Source organism: Oryzias melastigma, linkage group LG13 (genome assembly GCF_002922805.2).
Source record: "Oryzias melastigma strain HK-1 linkage group LG13, ASM292280v2, whole genome shotgun sequence".
NCBI lineage: Eukaryota > Metazoa > Chordata > Actinopteri > Beloniformes > Adrianichthyidae > Oryzias > Oryzias melastigma.
Window position 1 is genome coordinate 17096839 of NC_050524.1, and position 20889 is coordinate 17117727.

Genomic DNA, 20889 nt, shown 5'->3' on the forward strand with positions numbered 1-20889 from the left:
ATATGCACCCCTTTGTGGGCATGGGAATTTTATTTTGAAATCTGAATTAAAACAAAAAATGAAAACAAAAAAATGAAACAAACTGAAAATTGAATTCCTACCAAAAAAAAGAAAAAGACAGTTTTAAATTCTTTATGTCAAGTTTTGATTCATAATTTTGTTGACCTTTTATTTGCTACTCAAAAAACAAGAGCAACACTACTACAGACAGGAAAAAACACATAACCCTATGGTTCTTTGTGATGCCAGAACCCATATATTAATGCCTCTAAGTGCTCGAACAAATAGAAAAAGTTTTAATCCTTTAAAGTCACCTGTTGCTTCAGTTTAAACATCATGCCATCCCTTGTGTTTTGCCTCCAGGTCCTGCACGCGTCACGCTCTGCTGACAGGCTGCACGTGCCCCGCGAGGTCAGCCGCAAAATGAGCACCACCTCCGAGTATGCGGTCATCACCTACGCTTGACCTGTCGGAGAGATGCGACTCAGAACCTGTCTTTAAAAAAATACTTTTTCCTGTTTTTTTTATAATAAACATTCACATTTTATTTTTCCTTGTATGTGATTAAAATTGTGTTGTAAATTCTGTAAATATGTGGATTTAATAAAGCGCTTTTCTCACCACCTACCCATGGTTTTTGATCCTTCTCGGCTCACGTACTTGATGATGTTGCCTAGAAACAGATGTCAACAGTGAGGTATTCGTCGATAGCCAGCCTTTTACATTGAAAGTATATATATTTTTTAATACTATAGGGTTACAGTGTAGCTATTAATTTGTGTTGCAAAACTTTGTAACCGCAAAAAAGATAATTTAAGTAGTCTCTGTTGTGCTAAAGCTACAAATAGCTACTAATTTAATTATTAGGTTAGCTTAGTTTTGGGCTAACCAAAGCAAAATAATAAACAATCAAAACTTTTCCTGGTCACAGGGAAAACGCAGAAATATAATGTCGGCGGATTTCTTCACCGCTCACCTACGGGTCCCTCGGGGGCTCGGTGCCGTCATAGAGGGACTGGCCCGGGAAGTCCTCCGGGACCAGCCGGAAAACATCCCAGAATATGCGGCAAACTACTTTAACGCTCTTCTACAACAAAGATAAGGTAAATGCAACTTAAAGACTTTATATAAATATATAAAATATGTATTTATATAAATAAATATAAATGATAAATATATAAATAAATAGTTTATATATATATGTATTTGTTTTTCTTCTTTCTTTCCTAGAGAGCGGTGTGGACCCTGCCGAGTGGGCGGCGAAACTAGAAGATAGATACCACCACAACAACTTTGACTTGACTGATGTATGCTTTCTATTTATTCTAGCCACTACTTTTTGTTTAAGATACCTGAAATATTTTTTTTTGGACATCCAATTTCTAAAATTGCTAGGTAAATAAAAACCTATTTATCAACCCTATTTTGCTTCAGACAATGGAACAGAACAATACTTAATTGTGTGACTCTAACATTGTTTCTATAAAGTTCATAACCACAAGATGATTCCACCCCAGCCCTTCATTTTCCTTTTCCACGAACTCAAACCACATAGCACACGTTAGTCATACCAATAGCTTAAAAAAGTAGACAAAAATGTTTCTTTTTTGTGGTTCCTTTTTTCCCTGTAGCTGTATGTGGTACAGATTTTGTTGCATCCTCTGGTATGAACGTTGTTTTCGTCAATATTGTAGTGATTGTCTATGAGAAAAAAGACTATATGAAATTAATTCGATACAGTTCTTATCTTTCAGTTTAATAACATTTTTTCTTCTGCTTTTCGCAGGCGGCTGAAAAGACAAGTGCACCCGAGATGACCCGTTCTGTGTGAGTCTCACTTTATTTTCAGTGAGAAGGATCAATGAAAGACAGACAGGGAGAGCGTGAGGCAAAGGCCAGCCAAGCTGTAATAAAATTACAGTGTTTTTTATATCAATAAACATGGTTCTTAGATGATTCTATTCTATTTTGTTCTTTTAGATATGGTAAATTATTTATCTAGTCTGATTTAAAGCATCCCAAAAAAATGTGTTTAGGTCCATCAGTCACCGAGCTCTACTCACTAAGAAGCTCATTTAATGTAAAAATGAGCAAATAAACAACCTTTTTTTGTTTTGTTTAGCATCCAATTTTGTGAGGATTGAAATGTTTAGGGATTTTAAGGATCAGTCCTTGATGCTTCGGCTTAATTATTCTTGTTTTTTAAGTGCTTAGATCAGTGCAGTATGCTTAGATTTGCAGTCCCAAAGCTAAGAAGAAAAGACATAATTTATCATCATGAGACCAACAGCTACAGAAGAGCAATCCCAGAATTCAGCTGAGTGTGCAGAAGATTGTCTTTTTTATATATATTTTTTACAAGAATTAATTTAATTATTAGCTTGGCTTCCTTTCCTGATAATTCTGACTCTTCTCATTTTCATCACACCCTTTTTCACTTCATAGAGATGGACTTGAGGAGTCCCAAATAAAAGATGAATCCTCTGCTCCTCTGACCGAACACATCATTGCCTCTGAAAAGTCGCTTTTGTCCCAAAATTCAGATGACGATGAAGAATCTGTCGTTCTATCAGATGAACTGAGTGGGACAGACGAAGACGATCATGTGACCCTAAACAGCCCAGATGCTGAAACTGGCAACACTGACCTCAAATCAGCAAGCTTGTTATCATTGACAGAAACTTCAAATGTGGAGTTGGTGGAGAGACGAGATGATCTACAAGGAAGTCCACTTCCACCTAACCCGCTTTTAGATTTAGAAGCAGAGGAAGTAGCAGCAGATTCAGAAGAAAATCCCTTAAATTCTGGACTAGCTGACGTAGATGTAGATGTTGCAGAACTTCATGGAACTGAGGAATCCTTTGAAAGTGACGTGCATGTTTCTGAAGAAGATAAAAGTGTTAAACCCCAGCTTGAAGTAGCTGATGAAGAGTTGTTCCTTCCTCAAAATGAAATCATTCAGGGAAACCAGGAAGAACCGCAACAGGCCCAAAGTGCAGATGATGATGCAGCTGGTTCTGACAGTCTGATTCAAACGGACATCCCAAAGGAGGATTCTTTGGCTGAATTGACCTCAGAGGAACCTGTAGTTTCAGTTGGGATGGAAGAGTCAGATGGAAAGACTGCTGCTGAAAACACACAAATGAACTTGTTAGAATCACAGCAGAAGGAAGAGTTGACTGATGGTTTAGCAGACCAAAACGTAAGTGACGCAGAAGACCAATCTAAACCTGAAATGAAGCAATGTGAGAGAGAGGTTGACTCTGAAGGGGAACAAACAGAAAATCAGTCTTTGGCATTTGAAATCCTGAAAGAGGATATGGACAGAAATAACTCTGATTTAAATGACAGTGATGATGGTGAGAAGGATAAAGGCGTTAAAAGCATCCGCGCATCAGATCAGCCCACCACCGAGGCAGAAAATGACATTCGAGTGGATGAAGCAGATCGCAAAGATGAAGAGGAGACGCGTGAAGGCCCGGACGAGCAGAGTCAAGAGACAGAAAACGAGACGCAACCTCTCTCAAAAGAAGACGAGGGGACGGACGCGGGGGTTGGAGAGGAAGAGGAGACGCAGGGTAAAGGTGAGGTGGAAGTGAAAGATGGCGAGGTGGACCTCGATCCATCACAATTAACCCAGTTAAGCGGATCTATGGCTGGGATGGAGGCAGAGAGCGAAACCTGTGAGGAAAGTGGGCGCCTCTCACCACAGGAGAAGAGTCTTGTGGAATCACAGCAAGAGGAAGTGACTCCACAAGAGAAGATTGCAACAAGCAACCTGTCAATGACTGAAAGCTACGAAGGAGAAAGGTCAACTGAACCTGAAAAGGACCTCTCAGAACCTATAAGTAAAAAGGTAATCTATTTTTCTTTTGTGCCTAACAAATGTACATAGAAGTGACGGCTTTACGTTTGCCACTGAATGTCACAGACACCTCCTCTTCACTCGCAGGGAGGTTAAAGGTGTGATGGAGAGATTACAGCCTGCCCCGCTTTCATCACTCCCACAAGAAGAATCAGAGCTTTAAACGATCAAAAACGTCTTCCAAAGCGTACCACATTCTTTGCGACATTTATCAAAGCCTCCTGCTTCAAAGCGTGGCAGCATTATTAGAGTGTGCTGGATGCCATTGGAGGCCTCATGAAATCTACAGAGCCTCAGCTCTCCTCCTTTCAGGAAGCACAGACAGGAACTTGAGTCAGTCATCCTAAAAAGGAAAAAAAAAAAAAAGCTAAACAATTTGTCCTGTGAAGTGGCCCTTTAACATTTTAATGCTGTGACTGTTAGCCCTGTCAGATTCCTCCGGACCAACAAGGCTCTAATCACACAGGGTGGGAGTGTAGGACGGGGGTACTCAGAGCGTTACTATGGTAACCCCTCACCATCCAGCTCGCTCTCGGTGTCGTCACGGAATTAATAGAGGATGGTGATGCAGATAGTTGCTAGGCACCCTGGTAACAGTTATCTGCCTTTGAGACTAGTTCCTAACTCACTAATTACAAGCAAAACATCACCCTGTGCGGCTCGGTTTTGTACAAGTCGGCGGAAACGGCTGCTTAGTACTTCAGCCCACTCAGCTGTGACCCAGCAGCTTTTCCCTATGTGGTTGTAAAGTTTACTATTTAGCCCCATACATATATATTAACCCCTGTCATGTCAGGTGGAGAACGTAAATACCTGCATCATTTTCCATCAATTCTACTACATATTGATATATACTAATAAAGCAATTAGATACATCTTTTTAGGTATGAATGGTGATCAAGCTGACAGGAGAGCATTATCGTCAGGGATATAACTCTGATAAATGGATGTTTTCTGTCTCTCCCTGTCTTGTCTGTGAGGCTGGCAGAGGCGTGTGGGCGGCCATACCAACTGGGATCACAAGGATGGAGAGGGCTGAAAGCTCACTCTGCCTCTAATAAATGTATAACACCTCCCAGTGTAAAATAACCCAAGATGCTTTAACTCTTTGCTTTTTCACACTATTTGGAGAATTTGAAAACTCAGCAAATATTGTTCACGACCATCTGGGTTTTACTCTATGTCAGTCTACTTATTTTTGGACTAAAACGGAGCACTTTTCTTTACAGTTTAGTATCAAAAAGCTGTAAAACTTCATCAGAAAGCTATTTTATTTATTGTTGTTACCTTACTTTGAGTCTTTGTAACTACTTTCTTTTGTTTAAAGTAAAACGAAGAGGTCAGAAACCTTAATGAGACGGGAAAGATGAAACACATGCTGTGTTTGTAGGAGGTCTCTCTTTCCCTCCCTCCATCCCTCCCTCTTTCTTTCTCTCCTCGCGCTCCCTCTCGCTCTGCGTGAGCGGCTGTTTCTGAACATACAGGGGGATAGTTAGTGAGAGCCAGCCAGGCATCTGTATTATATCAGAGACTTATTTTAAAGAGCGACTCGCTCGGTCCGCACAGAAATTTTAGACGAGTTCTACCAGGTCAGCTCGCGGGAAAGCCGTCTCCGAGATAAGACATGGACTGTCACAATGTGAGTAGATGCTTCGGATCAACTTTTTTTCTTCTTTTATTTTGAAATTAGTTTTAATTTAAACTGTAATTAGAAATTATTGTTTCTTTATGTGGTGTAAGATTTAGCCTCTGTAACAGCTTCTAAAAATTTGATTTTTCTTATAATTAAGACTTCAAAGTATGCTTTTTTTTGTTAAATCATTGTAAATAAGATTATAGGATATTTGTGTTGGAATGTTTACATCAGCTTTTGTCAAGGCAAATGAAAAGTCAGAAGATTTGTGAGGCAATAAAGGCAGAGAATTTCTCTTTTTTTGGCCGTAAAAATACAGTAGATCTGTGTTCCTGTCAGAGCTGGATGCTGGCTGCTCGCTGAGCAGTCAGACTGATAGGCTAATGAAAGCTGGCTGCACAGGTGGGTGGTCACACTCCCACACTGGAGGGGTTTCACTGGAGACATGATGCACTGCCTCAGCGAGATAGTGGGATGACAGTGGGATCATTCTATGGGCTGCCTTTGTATGAAATGTCAGTCTTTCCACCACAGGCAAAAAAGCACGGGCTCCAGTTGATCTGTTTTCCTCCACACAGTTTAAATAGGTGTTTATATAACTTTTCAAAAGCCTTGGCATTATTTTTTTTGACAGTCTCTGACAAGCCAGGGTTTTTTTTCTTTCTTTCTTTTTTTTCTTCCTTCCACCCACCCTCGCTTTCCTTTGGGACGGTGGACGCTGTACTCGCAGTAGAGAGGAGCTGAGACTGTAGCGACATTTTTGCTGGGTCATCCTTCTTGGGAAACTTGGAGAATATATTTTAAAGTTTTAGCCCCCTTTTTTTAAGTGAATATTTTTGAATTTTCAGCATTTTTCCCATGACAGTAGACAGTCGAATTTAACCATTTTGTTTGCCATTTTTATATTTACAAAAGAGAATGGGGAAAAAAAATCAACCTTTCTCAAGTGCTGAAGACACCCGCTGCTTAGAAAACTTTACCTGAAGAGATGAAACAGTTGGGCGTATACTGTTTCACTTCCAAAACACAGTCTTTGCACTCTGTCAAAGCTTTACTGAGAAATCGTCGTCAGATGATCCCTTATAATCTGCTCCTCCTGCTGATATGAGCCAGATTTATTTATTTTTTTATTTACCAGGAGGAGTGCAGCCGGCCTCAGGAGGAGGAGGACATCATGGACATCCCCCTGGACGACCCTGAGGCCAACAGGGCTGCTGCCAAGATCCAGGCTGGATTCCGTGGCCACATGACCCGTAAGAAGCTGAAACCAGAAGACAAAACAGAAGGGGAGGAGGTGAGCAGCACTGAGGGGGGGGGTTGTAAACACCAACAGGTTAAACTGATTCCTTCAATACAGGAAGCTGAAAGGTGATCTTGGATAGAGGAAACTTTTTTTCTTCATTCTATAGTGTTCAAAACCTACAAATGTGAGACAAAAAGTAGTTTTCTGTCTTCACAAAACACAAAAAAGCGATTTACCATTTTTAAACAGGAGGAAATTCATTCAAATGCTAACACAATTAAGTGCATCTATTAAAGCGCCTTTGGGCTTAACTCAAGGGTGATACACGCAAGACTTAACTGAATGACTCATTTAATTACCCCATACTGTTTTCAACAACTGATGAGTCTTTCAGCCATTTTCTGCTTCAGGGTTTGGATGAATCCACTTTTGGTTTTTAATGTGAAATCATGAAACATAAATACATTTTTCTTTCTGGGAAAATGTCACATTGCGTCATTAGTCTCTGGTTTTGTTTAAAAACCTTTTTTTTTTATTTAGTTGTATTTTATACATTACAAGGGAAGAAAGTCAGACTTAAGTTTTGTGTTATCACCTTGGAAACACATTTAAACGTGTGACCTCAAAAGAAAAACAAGAAAATGTATATATATTTATATATCTGTATTAGTACAGCTGAAATGTTTTATTTTTTCATTTTAAAAAACACCAAGAGTAGGGAAGCTTTTTGAGAATACAAGTGAAGCTGCGGAAAACACAAACGATGTTGTGCATCAATGGTTTTTCCGTAACCTAGTTGCAGCTGCTTTTCATCCTCAGGTAGGAGATGTATATTTAGCTCCAGGTGTTTCTCACTGCAGTTTTATGTTCAAAAAGGGCCAAGCAGAATTAATGGAGCTGTCAGAATGGATCCAAGCATCTTTAGCTCCTCTCACTGGGGTAGACCCCCTTTTTTGTTTATTTTTATAACCTGACTCCTCATCTGTCATTATTAGCAATCAAAGGGAAATAAACTCACCTTCCTTCAAAAGGGTTCAATTTAGTGATGGCAGCTGCATAAATACATAAATGGGAAATAGGGTGACCTTTTTTTAATCTGTTTTAGGTGTTTTATTTTGTTGACTGAAACACAAGTTTTCCTCAGTGTCACAGACTTTAACCTTGAACGGAGGAGAAACTTGTAAACTATGCTGCTCCTGTTTCTGTTTTTAGAGACAGGAAGATCGGGGACAGTAGGGAGGGACGACACATCATACCAGAACACTAACGCCCCCCTGTCCTTACCTGGATGAAGAGAACGAGGAGAGGAGAGGGGAGGCGCGGCGGTGAGAGATGGCTGGTATAGGCTGATCGGAGACACACCTTTTTAACCCCAGGAGGCGTTCTCTTTCCTTTTTTTGTTTAGTTTTTTTTTTTTTTTTTTCAGCACAATTTAGCAGTAGAAAATGAACTGTTCTTGAGGGTGTGTTATGTGAATTTTGTGAACTTTAACACTCCTTCTCTGCTTCTTCAGCAGCCTCATCAGTCCGGATGTCTTTGACCCAGAATTTGCAACTCACTGCATGTACTTGTGAAACTTCTGCTAGTGTGCTACTTTACTGTGAATGTGAAGATGAATGTCCTCTAAATGCTAAACAGGGCTTTTTTTGATGGATAAATGCATATTGTCTACAGTATATACACTTTGTGTGATTAGTGGTTTTTCTTTTATTTTGAAATGCTTGTATCTAATAATTACTGCACTTGCATAATAATTAAAGTTTCAAAATTTACAAAAGCAGCAGGTTTTGTTTATTACTATTTTTCTTCCTTTCGGGAGCATTTTCTATAAATCGGATCTTCCACACGGATGCATTACTTCAATATTTTTTTTCCCTTTCCAAATCCACCTTTTGTTTGTAACTTCTGTGAATACAGATGTGTGTTGCATTGTAAGAGTTTTCAGGAGCCTTTGTGCTATACAAGATCCTTGTTGAAGTTTGGTGTCGCCGTGCTTCAATACTAATAAATCCTCCATAAATAGAGTGAAAATGTCTGTTTTAAATGTAATATAAGGGAATTTTTCTCCATTAAAATATCACTTTTTTGAGTGTTTTTAATCTGCAAAACCAAAAAAAAATAATTAAAGGATGGAGGAAGCAATGTTTTAGTACATAAAACATTTCCTACATATTTTATACAATGTATAATTAGCTGCAACTAACTAAAATGTTAGATTCAGTCACAAAACAGTCTATTAGATGAAACCTGCTTCACTAATTATTCAGAGCGCAGTTGAAGTGTCCCCACAAATACTTGATCCACCTCACTGGTACGTCTGATTTGCTTTTATAACACCTGCTTCTCTGCAACGCGGACGTTTAAATAACAAACGTGTAACGCAGTTTTATCCTCATTTGTCCAGGCGGTCTTGTTCGCTTTGTGAGAAACAGGATAGTGCATCTTCAGCCTCCCAGCGCACCCACTCAGCCCACCCACACACATCTGAGCCACACAGCACAATCTCCAACTGCACATGTATTCTCACACAGGAAGAACACGACCCGTGCTTCAGCATGCATATCTCACTCAACTTACTCATTCCCACTTGTGCACACACACATGCACACTCTGACGGAGCAGCATCACCAGCTGTAGAGATAGGACGACCAACATCTTGTTAGAAGTGGTTTTTGCAAAGCAGGAGCGTGCGCTTCCCTTTTCAGGCTGGCGTCTTTTCTCCACCTCTTTCTCATCAACATCCTGCTTAGGTTTGATGTCGACCAACATTTTTTTCTTTCCTTTTCTCCTACCCAGTCCCATGAGGGGGCCGGTTGCGGGGAGGGCACAGCCATGTTCTACTGCTCTCTTTAATGACTGTGGGTGAACAATCAATAAAATGCACACCTCCAAACATAGCACAGCCCCCACCTTTTGCTGTACATTGAAATACTGACAGTAGGGGGGAAAAATACATTTTTTCATATTAGTGTGAAACACATCATAACATCTTTGTCATTTATAGGATGTTTAGTTAGACCTGCACTATTTTAGGAAAACATCATAGGACAAATCTGCCTCACTCTATCAGTCAAGCAGCTTGTCAGCATGAGGAGATTTTCAGTCTCTGGGGAGATAATTAGAGAAGTGTGAGCTAGGACAGACAGCAGGGGGCGCAGTTATTCTTTTGCCAGTGGTTATTCTGCCCACTTGGCCTTCATCAGAAGGACTTTTTTTTTATTTATTTATTTTTTATAAGTAGGTTTCACCACTGAACTATAATGAAAAAAATGAGAAATACTCCCTTAAGGCTGCATAGATTTCACCTGATTTAAAATAGATATCAGGATTGCAAAAATACAGAGTGAACTAAACCAAAAGAAAACATTTTTTATGGTTTCTCCCATAACATATTTACCCAATCTAACTTAGTCATGAAATACCGATCTGTGTGTCTTTAGTTTCTCACTGTAAAAAGTCCCCCCTTGGCTTAAATGGCTTTGGAAGATGAGAGAAATGGGGATGTGCAACTTTTACAGAGGGCAGAGGTGGAGGGAAGAGGCTAGACTTTGATCGCTCGCTACTGAGCGCTGGGAGGAGCCACGACTCCCACAGTCTGTCTCCAAACAAGATCTGAAAAAGTTCAGACACATCAGATAACTTCTGATGTAACTGACTTACAAGGAAACACAATCTATTGTGTTTTAGCATGCATACATAGAGGGTAAATAAATATTTATACTCATAAGATTTAAAGAGTAAAGTTGTGTGTAGTTTTTCACTGCAAAAACGGAATCTTAAAATCTTTGTTTCAAGAAAAAAAATTATATTTTCTATCTTGCATGAAAAAGAATCTTATCAAGAAAGTTTTTCAATAGCATTTTCTTTTTATATAAAAATTTTTGGTAAGACCACTTTAATGACCCCATTGGCAGATTTCTCTAAAGAAAATCTGTTAATGTTGTGATTTTTGACTAATTTTAGGGAGCCTGTTTTTCCAGTTCAAGTCCAATAAAATTCTAACTATATCGTCTACCCCATCCCAACTATTGACGGTATAATCACTAAACATATCAACCCCTCCCTTCTTGTGTTCCAAATAAGAAGTACCCGCTGGTTGCAACAAGGTCAAAATCCGATTGACTTCCATCGAAAAATAGATAGTTATCTCTGTCATTTCTTGCTCTGATAACTTCTTCTCAGTACATATTTTCTAATAATATTTTTTAAAGACATTTTTTCTTCATTGGAAGCTATTCAAGTTATAAACTGACCAATCAGATGCCTCAGTAAAAGCCCCACCTCGAATGTTTGATTGACAGATTCTCCTTTCAGTGGAAGAGGTGTGGCCTTCCAACAAGCTCACTCATGATTGGCAACAGTAGTTCCTCTAAAAACAGGACTCAGAATGACTCGGACCAATCACTGTCGAGAAGTTTCAAAATGGCAGCAGACGATCAGGAAGCCACGGTGAGGAACTTTGGCCTGATTTTGCGAGGGCCGGAGGTAAGTGACAAAACTAAATATTATAGTAGTAAATGTAGTAACTAATAAAACACAAAACAGTTTAAAACAGAGAATACTAAAAGTTAAAATATAAAGCAGGAGAAAATGCAATAAGTAAACAGTAATCTAGTCATTTCAAAGTGTCATTTTACCTCATTTGTGCTCATTTTCCTAATTCCTGTTTTTTTTTTTTGAACTCTCCTTTTTACTCATTTTTTTTGAATATTTATTAGAACATAACACCCTTTCAAAAAACAAACAAAAAAAACATTTAGGTTCCAAAGCTTATTGCTCAACGTATCTTCAACTCCACCTAGAGGACAAGATCGTCCTCCTTTTTGCTTTGTTTTCTTGAGGTTGCTGCTTTTGTTGCTGGGAAGCCATGAAGAAATCCAGCACAAGGCTTAAGTTAAGAGAGTGGGAAGGAGCGAAAACTTTCATTTGTTCTTTTAAAGTAGTCGAATTGTTCTTTTGATGAAGTCGGAACTAAGTTTTTGTTGGTTTTCCTGGAGTTTAAAACAAGCGACTCTTTTTTCAAGAAGTTTAGAAGTAAACTATTCAAGACTGCCTCAAAAAATATATATAAAAGAATCACTATTTTCTTTGAGCTTCTTCTGAAAGGGCAAAGTTGAGAGGATGTGAGGATCTCATCTACACTATGGCTCTGTCTCACACTCACACACACACAGTTGGCTGTTGTTGGCTGTGACTGGGGTGCTGTAGGGAGAGTGGGGCTCAGTTCATCCGGGCTGAGGCCAGTGTTGCAGACAGGCAGGCAGCGGAGGGAGTGTTGCACTGCAGAGACGTGCCCAGGGTGGATAAACCATGCTTACTGAGAGGGAGAAAGACTCTGCTCGGGACGCAAAATGAAGGTGGAGAGGAAGCTCTCCTCTACACGCGACAGTTTTACTGACATTCCTCCTTTGCTGACATTCTCGGGCCTCTTCTTCCTTCTCCTCCTCTTCACTGGTAGGTGTTTGTCGATGCAATAGCGTTAACTCACGGGAGTTTTAGAACTTTTTAGAAGTTCAATATAATTGCACATTTCGATTGAACATTTCATCTTTTGTTGCTCAAGTTTGAAGCTTTGTTCATGAAGTACCTTTCACTGGAAGCTGAAGTGAGGCTGGAGTGCCTATTGAGGCACTTAAAAGGAGAAGCAAAGGTTAAATGTGACGTCAAAAGAACATTGTGCAGACTTATGATTCGCTTAATTTGAGGGAAATTGAGATCATAAAAAAAGTTCAAAGTATGATAATGTTTCGTTTGATTTCACAGCAAAGAGCCTGTTTACCCAACCGGGCCAGATTAGACAGAACCACTGGATCCCGTGTCAATCTCCTGCCTCACCAGTGACAAAGAGTTTCTCTCTCCAACCTCTCTCTCACTCTTTTCAAGGGAGGAAACTCAACAATCATGCCCTTTGTCTTATCGCCTTGGCAACCCATGTCAAGCGGACCAAATGGTTACCAAGGCAATGAGGCGATGCCCTGCTAACTGGCTCACTGTGAAGAATAGTGAACAGTGCGCAGTCACTTGCTCCCTCCCGTTCTCCTCTCTGAGGCTGATCTCTCCATCACTGAGGCCAAACAGTGGGATGCCCCGTCAAAGCCAATGTTTAGACCTCCATGTGTCCGGTCACAGCTGAGTTATAGGAGCCTCTGCTGTGAACATAATAGCTACGCTTTGTTTAGTTTCCAAGGCAGGGCCTTCTATGAAGGTACACGCATGTCTTACAAAACACAGTTGTTCCTCATAACCCCGAGGGAGCCGGGCAATAACTGAGGAACACAAATCAGAATTAGTGTAATATGGACTCACTCCAGTAGGTCATGAGGAATTCCTTCAGGGGCGCGGTTTCTAAGTAACACATTTATGTTTGAGATATGAACTGGATTAACACAGATGAGTAAAATCATTTGATTTTAAATGCTATACAGTCTGGAATGGGTAAAAAGAATCTGAAATATGAGCAACTTAGAAAAATCTTGATGTGAATCTATAAAGAAAAAAGTGAATCTAAAGTCTAAAAAATTGTGTAAACATAATAATTAATGAAATATGTTTTCAGATTTCTTGACATTCTTCTTGACCTGGTGGTACTTACATTTAAAATGAACAAAAACAAAAGGTTGAACATTAGCTTTGTAACTTGTAACAGAAAGGAAGAAAGTTCACAATGTCACACCTGAATTTATTTCACGGAATTAAAAAAAATCACTTGTGTTTTTGCTTTCAAGTAGATCAGGGGTCCCCAAACTACATTTTTTTACATTAGTCATTAATGTTTTGCATAATTTTATTGTTATTGATAACAAATTAAATAAAAGTACAAAACAAATGGCATAGCGTCTTGGGAGCGGAAAGATCCGGATCTCTAAGAAGAGCCAGAATTCCCATCACTATTAGGAAGTTAACACAAAGTGTGAGATGTGGAACGCTTTAGTATTATCTTTTTTTTGTGAAGATTACAGAAAGGGGTGTTAATAGGGGGGCCGTGGTGCAGCAGTAGGTTGGTCGACTCCTGATCAGAAGATCGGAGGTTCGATTCCCGCCTTGCCTGCCCATGTGTTGAAGTATCCTAGGGCAAGACACTGAACCCCATGTTGGAAAGCTGGTTCCAGTATTTTTAGCAGTAAGTGTGTGAATGGGTCTGTGACAGTAAAGCGCTTTGGGCCTTCAAAGAAAGTAGAAAAGCGCTATACTAGTGAACGCCATTTATGTGTGACTTTCTTGTAAACCATAAATGTTTATGTTTTAGGCACACCCAATTGTTACATGTTTTTTGTTAGCCTCTGCCCCACATCGAGGAAGAACAAAGTTATGTGGCCCTCACACGAAAAAGTTTGTGAACCCATGTTATATTTAGGTCATTTTGGAGCCAAATGAGTTTAAAGCAAATTTGCATTAATAGGTGAGTTACATGGCAATAGTAAAAAGGATGATCTGAGTTGACAATTCCTTTCTCAGTCAAGGTTGTTAATAATTTTCAAATGATTAATACATGTGTGGATTCTTTTTTTTTTAAACTCAAGTACTGTCAAGTAGAGGAAGCACAAAACATTTAGGTCAAATTATGATAAATGTTTCATGTTGTGGTACAGCATTATGTTTAAAAATGCAAAAGAAAAGAGCTGCTTATGGGAAAATCATAAAAGAAAAAAGAGTTAACTTCAACAAAATCTTCATTTCATTTGTGTTTGAGTTAGTACAAATATTTGACAGGACTTTACATTTTGTATTTTACGAGAGTTGAATAAAAGAGGTATATCCTAAATCATTCTTGCATGTGCATCAATCAAGAGCCATAAAACTATTTTCTAACAAGTTTTATCTTAAAAGTATGTTTGCCGATGACAATAGTTAATATTTTTTTGCATGATTTCAGAATCTGTTATTTTCAGATTAATATAACATCAAACGCTGCCAACTATTTATTTACTTGTCATTTCTGTCTTTCTTTGCTCTCTCTACAGGAGAGGTGTCAGGTGTGAACGTGACCAGCCACACTCAGGTGGTGAGGGGCACGGTGGGCAAGGAGGCCCTCCTGTCCGTTAGTTACTCCAGCGGCAGCTCCGACAAGCCTGTCATCAAGTGGCAGCTCAAGAGGGACAAAGTGAAGTCCGTGACGGTGGTTCAGTCCATCGGGACAGAGATCATTGGGAACCTGAGGCCCGAGTACCGCAACCGCATTGTGGTGTTTGAGAATGGCTCTCTGCTGCTTCACAACCTGCAGCTTTCAGACGAAGGCGCATATGAAGTGGAGATCTCCATCACAGATGACACGTTCACCGGGGAGCACTACATTGAGCTAACCGTAGATGGTACTTTTACTACTTCTAATGTTTTGGAAACAGAAATTAAATTAAAGCCATGAGATATAGCAGGCATTGAATCCTAAATTCCGACCTGTTGTCCTCCTTAGTTCCTATATCTAAGCCTTACATCCAGATGATGGCGTCTTCTGTCCTGGAGTACAGCGAGCGCTTCCACCTGCACTGCTCCCACGACAACGGCACAAAGCCCATCTACAGCTGGCTGAAGGGAGGCAAGGTGCTGACCAACGACTCACGCCTGCTGCTTTCGCCCGACCAAAAGGTGCTGACCATCGCACGCGTTCTGATGTCAGACGACGACGTCTACGCCTGCACGGTGGAGAACCCAATCAGCAGCACCAAGAGCATTCCTGTCAGACTCACAGTCTACAGTAGGTGCAGCAGTGAGATCCTAATCAATGCAGTTAGAAGGATCATTCAAAATGTTTAAATCACAAAAAACACAGTTTTTTAATAGTTTTAATAGTAATATACATTTTTATGTAAAATCAGTTCAATTGTTATTTAACAAAAGTATCAAAGTATGTTTGGTACTAATATTGACCAATTTCCTTGTTCCACATCCTATTAGCAGTTCTTCATTACCTTCATTATTTAAAGACCAACTCCAACTATATTTTTTTCTATTATAAAATCATTTCCAATGGTCCCTCATTTAGGGTTATACAGTTTTTCCCAAAATAAAAAACAGTATGTCGTTTTTTAAGACTGATAATGGATTGGAGGTCAGGATTGATGCTCAGTTTGCCTTCATGTATCACATCAAACTTGGACATTCAGCGAGCAGGTAGAAAGCTGTGTCAGCCTGCGCCTAAACAATCATCTCTAATTGGATGTTCCCTGACCAAGGACACACTCTCTCGGTCGTACCAAAGCAAATCCGCTGAAAGTGAAATAAGCAGAGCCGGTTGTCATGACCCTTTCCCTAGATTTTAACACCTTGGTGACTCTCCTTCTAGGCTTGCTCTAACTGGTCATCAAACGCTGCCTGATGACACATGGCTGCTGCAAGGCCGGACGTGTTTGTGGACCTTTCGTCTTAAAGGACCAATGTTGCTTATGGGTCGATGTATTTCTGCTTGTACTTCAATCTATTGATTCTACTGGGATACAGATTGAAGATGCTTGATTTTTGACATCAAGCTAACATCAGCTACAAAAACGGCGAGCAACATTGAAGCTATGCAGCTGTACATTTTTTTTTTTTTTTAGGCAGATGTCAGCTCAGATCAGGAAAACAAAGACATTAATGGATCTGTTTGTCTGCAAGTGGATGCTTCAGAATTGGAGAAGAGCATGGATACTTTGGCTACATCACAAATGTGAGATGGTTTTTATCAGTTTCCTATCCATCATGATTTCAACCAGTTTTATTCTTAAAGTCTTTTTTATATGTCCTCCAATCGTGATAAAAGTGCTACAAGATCATGTTAAAAACACCCAAAAGCACATTGGAGTGAGTCTTCAACGTCAACACAAAATTGCAAATACATTTGATTATGAGTGCATTGTACATTTCAGCGCTTGGAAAACAAAACACCCATTTTCTCTGGCCTGTAGAAGCAATTATAGTCCCATGCGGACCAATACACCACACAAATGCTGGCCTCCTAAAACAATGTTGTTTACAACAAGTCCGAAGCCCTGCTGTTATTGTATGAGAGTTGGCTCAGAGCCGCTGCCACTGAGCGCCAATGGGGATCCGTGTCAGACTGGGAGGGAGAGGCGGCCTCGTCCAATGGCAGAACAGTTATTCATGAGGAGGGAGAGGGAAACTACAGCAGGTGGGGAGGATGGTTTGTCTAAGTGGACCTCAATAATTCTGACTTCCTATATGCTGCACTGTGATGTGATGCATGAACAGACACCTACGGGCTCTCGAGCATGCTCTCCAGCCTGACGCCGGGCCTTGAAGTGACTACTCAAATCTCTTACTTCACTGCTTCCAGCTCACGCCGCCGCATTCCTAAAGTGACAAGCAATGTAAAAATTAAATGAATAAATAAAATAATGTGTTTATGCTCCATTTCCTGAGCCCGTTCCGTCTTCTTAAAGGTACAGCTTCATCTAATTTTGTGTAATTTTTGAAGCTTGAGTATAAAGTAAAAAGGTTTCCAAAATACTAAAATTACATGATGAAAAAAAAAATAAGATAGTAGCTAAAATCATTGCAAGGAAAGTTTAGATAACTTTTTTTTTCTTTGATTCAGGAAGAAGCTCGCTATACATCATCCTGTCCACTGGGGGCATTTTTCTTCTAATCACCCTGGTGACTGTGTGTGCCTGCTGGAAACCGTCCAAGTGAGAGCTCCACTTTCATCTCTTCTTCCTCTATTTCACTCTCCCTCTCACTGTCTTTGACATTTCACATAAGAATGTGAGCTGAATTCAAAGTAGCCTCATGTCAGAAGAGGAGGGATGGAGACTCTTCTAGGTGAAATGTGCTTTTTTTTCACGTGTTTATGCTTTTTATTGCAGAAAAAAGCATAGACCCGTTCCTCAGAGTGCTCCGGTTTACATGGAGCAAAGTGAAAACGGGCATGATGGTGAGCAAATTAGACAATTTTTCAGTGCAATGCTTGGAAAATACTCTTGAATTTGTCAACACATCTTTTGCAGTTGATGTTGTACCCAAACCAACCACTCTGGGACGAAGGAGTCCAATGCCTCTGTATGTTCTCAATGAGGATGTGAGTAGTTTATCAAGTCCAAAATTATTAATTTTTTTTGCAAAGAAGAAACACACCTAACAGGTTGTATGTGTAAAACTCAAACAGGTTCCTCTGAAAAACGTTTTTGCCAAAGTATATAGGAAATTATCTCAATTTCACTGTTTTTCCGTGTCTAAAAGTTCAATTTTTTTTAACAAATCAAAGTTATATATATATTTTTTAAAGATTTGAATCTTGGGATTTTCATAATCTTGTGGAAAGTTAAAGACAAAACACTAGTGTTTGTAAATACGCATGCTTATAAGATGAGATTGTGTTATTCTTGTGTCTGTTTTTGGAATGAGAATTACGTGTTTGTACATGTGTAATTGTAACATAATGTACTTTTAGCTAGGGCACTAAACTTTAATTTTGGGCATACTTGGCTTAGGAGTATTAATGATCCAAAGTACGGGGTTAGAATATATGCGATTTTTCTTCTTCTCGCTCCCTTCTAGATTTTTGTTGTTTGTTTACTTTTCTTTCTATTTTGCTGCTCTACATACGTTTTTCAAAATGTCTGAAAAAAATATGTTTCAACTTGAACATTTTGAGCAACTTTTTTACTAACTTAAACAGTTAAAAACATGCAAATTATGTGTGGCAAAAATAGCTTAAAGACCAACTTTGATGATAATAGTGTTTTATTTTATTTTTTTATATTCCAACACTAACCAAAATATGGTACAATATGTAAATAACAATATAGTATAATATGTATAAAATTAAGCTGGATGAAAAAAAGCAAAAACAAGCAAGTTAACTGGGAGCTAAAGTAAGCTAACTAGCAGCTGTCGTTTACGTGATTTATCTTATAAAAATCTTAAGAATGGTTGTCAAATCCTATCAGATCTTTTTCATTTTAGCCAAAAACACCATTTGATTCAACCACGTCTCAAAACACAAGGAGACTTCCATTGTAAATGAGTTTCTTTGCAGTTGTGAGTACTGGTACTTGTTACTCGGGAGAGGAAAAAGATGATAAAGAAACAGGTGATCCAAGTACTACCAGTTTACTCTTCAGAGGCACATTCTTCCCAAATTAATTTAAGAACCAATAAATATTTGAAGCTCAAACTCTTCAAAGCTGGAAAATACCAAAAAACAATGTGGGAGTGATGCTCTAGCAGCACCACATCTATCACATGAAGTGAGGTACTGGTGTTTTTAATATCTTCTTGTGGCATTTTTCTCATGACGGAGGACATATTCTCAGAAAATTAAGCTTAAAATTGCATTTCTGAGTATTGATGTATTCAAATCACAGTGAATCAGACGCAGACAAAAAAAAATCCAGTTTGAAAAAGATGATATTTGTGATGTAAAAAAATGTGGTTGGGGGGTCACAAGCTCCTTGCTCTGCTCCATTCTGATGCATCCAAATGCAGACGAGTTGATCCATGTACGTCCTCGTTGGATAGTTCCAATATTGGTCTGCATTTTTGTTGCAGTAATATGTTGGGGTTGTGAGGGGCTGTAAGCTAGCAGGAGAAAGTGTAGACAGGTAGCGCTCTGTTATGGGTGACAGGACGGGGAGGTGGAGTTATTTGACCACAATTTAGATGCAATTTTTAATAAACTATTGCTGTTATGCAACTGCAAGTCCTAGAAAAACACATTTGTTTTGGTCAAAAGCGACATAATAATAATAGATCAAAAGATGATCGGAGTGGATGGTAATTTTAGATACAGGTGAAGTGGGTGTAACATGCGCCCTTTCATTGCAGGAGACTCTGGAGCGTCTGGAAGAAGATTCTGGAACTGCTGTCCTCCAATCAGAAATAATTAGCCCTCCCAGCTACGCTCCAGTGCTTCCCCCTGCCTCTAAAAGAACTGAGCGGCCGATCTGGTCTGCCCCTCGCAGATACCCCCGCAGCCCCTCTCCACTGGCCCAGCCTCTCCCACAGCCTCTTCCAGCTCCTCCTTTCCGTCCCGTCCGCTCCCCCGTTTGCTCCCCTGCTCACTCCCCAGGCTCATCTCCGCGCAGCTTCAGCCCAATACGAAAAATCCGGCCTCCTGTAGGCATCCCAACCAGTCACCTACCTGTGGATTCAGAGTGCACAGACGTGATTGATCAGACTCCATCACAACACTGACGCCTGCGTGTGCAGATGTTAGTTTTCACCTTGTAAAACATCTAGTCTGTTTCTCTGCTGTGAGAATAATAGATGTGAAACAGGAGGGTGAGAGGTTAGGTCACTCTCTGTTAACTTCCCTTATTATCCGTCACATCTGTTTCTGTTCTGCACCGTTCTACTGTGTCGGGTTTGATTAAGACCCTTTTAGGGGTGAAAAAAGTCTTCCACAGCATGTAGTAAGCAATTTACAGTTGACACACACCTGTAAATATGTAAGTTTATAGTTTTATGGTTAAAAACATGATTTTCTGTTAAATAATCAAACCACAAACACTATTTTTATCCAAAAGTAGGGTCACTGTTAAACTCAAAGTAATACAAATGTATGTATCCTGGTATGTATTTTTATAACAATAAAATCACATATGTTTATGCTGTGAATTCACCTCTTTAATTTGAAATCAGCTCTTTTTTTTTAATCATTTTTTTTTGTTTTGAGAAAAAGCCATGCAAAATTTGATCAGGACTGCTATACCACTCTCGACCTGTAGGTGTCACCCAAAGCTTTAATAAGAAATACAGGATGAAGGGTGGCGTTAAAGGTCAGCACTTTTACTTTACATGTCCACACTTTGTAGATTTTTGTGGGAAAGTCTTAAGACTTTTATTTCAAACAAAATATATAATAAAGGAAAACATGCGGTGTTTCTCAATCTGCATTGTAAACGGCATCTTTGTAACTTGCTAGCTAACATGCTAGCATTTGTCATACAATCCTCTGCAAGGAACCTGTGATTTTTAAGCTAAAAAAAAAAAAAAATACAAAAAATCTTTTCACAAAATCCATTCAAATTTTCTCTTTTTGATGAAGCTTTTTGTTTTCTTAGCCATTGCACCAGTCACTCAGTAGGACTACTTTAAAGTCAGTATGTAATTTTCTAATCATCATTACTGTCAGTTGTAGATGTTAGTCAAAAGGGGTGGGGTCTGTCCACACACACTTAAATATACGAACATAAATATTACGGAAGACATCTT

At 39.4% G+C, this 20889-nt stretch overlaps 4 protein-coding genes across 4 annotated transcripts in view; all 4 read left to right on the forward strand.

Moving 5' to 3' along the window:
* The window catches only part of LOC112149513, a 2771-nt gene extending 2270 nt beyond the window's left edge, over positions 1–501 (forward strand). The window contains exon 9 of the mRNA XM_036214965.1: positions 364–501. Within this exon, the coding sequence (XP_036070858.1) occupies positions 364–465 (102 nt within the window). The 3' untranslated portion in view covers positions 466–501. The remainder of the gene's footprint in view (positions 1–363) is intronic.
* A 1908-nt stretch (positions 502–2409) lies between these two features.
* Positions 2410–4215, forward strand: LOC112149511 (histone H2A.Z-specific chaperone CHZ1). The gene is made up of 2 exons (XM_024277242.2): positions 2410–3856; positions 3953–4215. Exons 1-2 carry the CDS (start codon positions 3101–3103, stop codon positions 3959–3961), a joined length of 765 nt encoding a protein of 254 aa, XP_024133010.1. The 5' UTR covers positions 2410–3100; the 3' UTR covers positions 3962–4215.
* A 1079-nt stretch (positions 4216–5294) lies between these two features.
* On the forward strand, positions 5295–8521 carry spa17 (sperm autoantigenic protein 17). The gene is made up of 3 exons (XM_024277245.2): positions 5295–5504; positions 6637–6792; positions 7954–8521. Exons 1-3 carry the CDS (start codon positions 5490–5492, stop codon positions 7975–7977), a joined length of 195 nt encoding a protein of 64 aa, XP_024133013.1. The 5' UTR covers positions 5295–5489; the 3' UTR covers positions 7978–8521.
* Positions 8522–11483: 2962 nt separating this feature from the next.
* hepacama (hepatic and glial cell adhesion molecule a) lies at positions 11484–20305 on the forward strand. The gene is made up of 7 exons (XM_024277975.2): positions 11484–12195; positions 14703–15050; positions 15152–15433; positions 17273–17363; positions 17541–17608; positions 17682–17752; positions 19501–20305. Exons 1-7 carry the CDS (start codon positions 12093–12095, stop codon positions 19867–19869), a joined length of 1332 nt encoding a protein of 443 aa, XP_024133743.1. The 5' UTR covers positions 11484–12092; the 3' UTR covers positions 19870–20305.
* Positions 20306–20889: the final 584 nt, after the last annotated feature.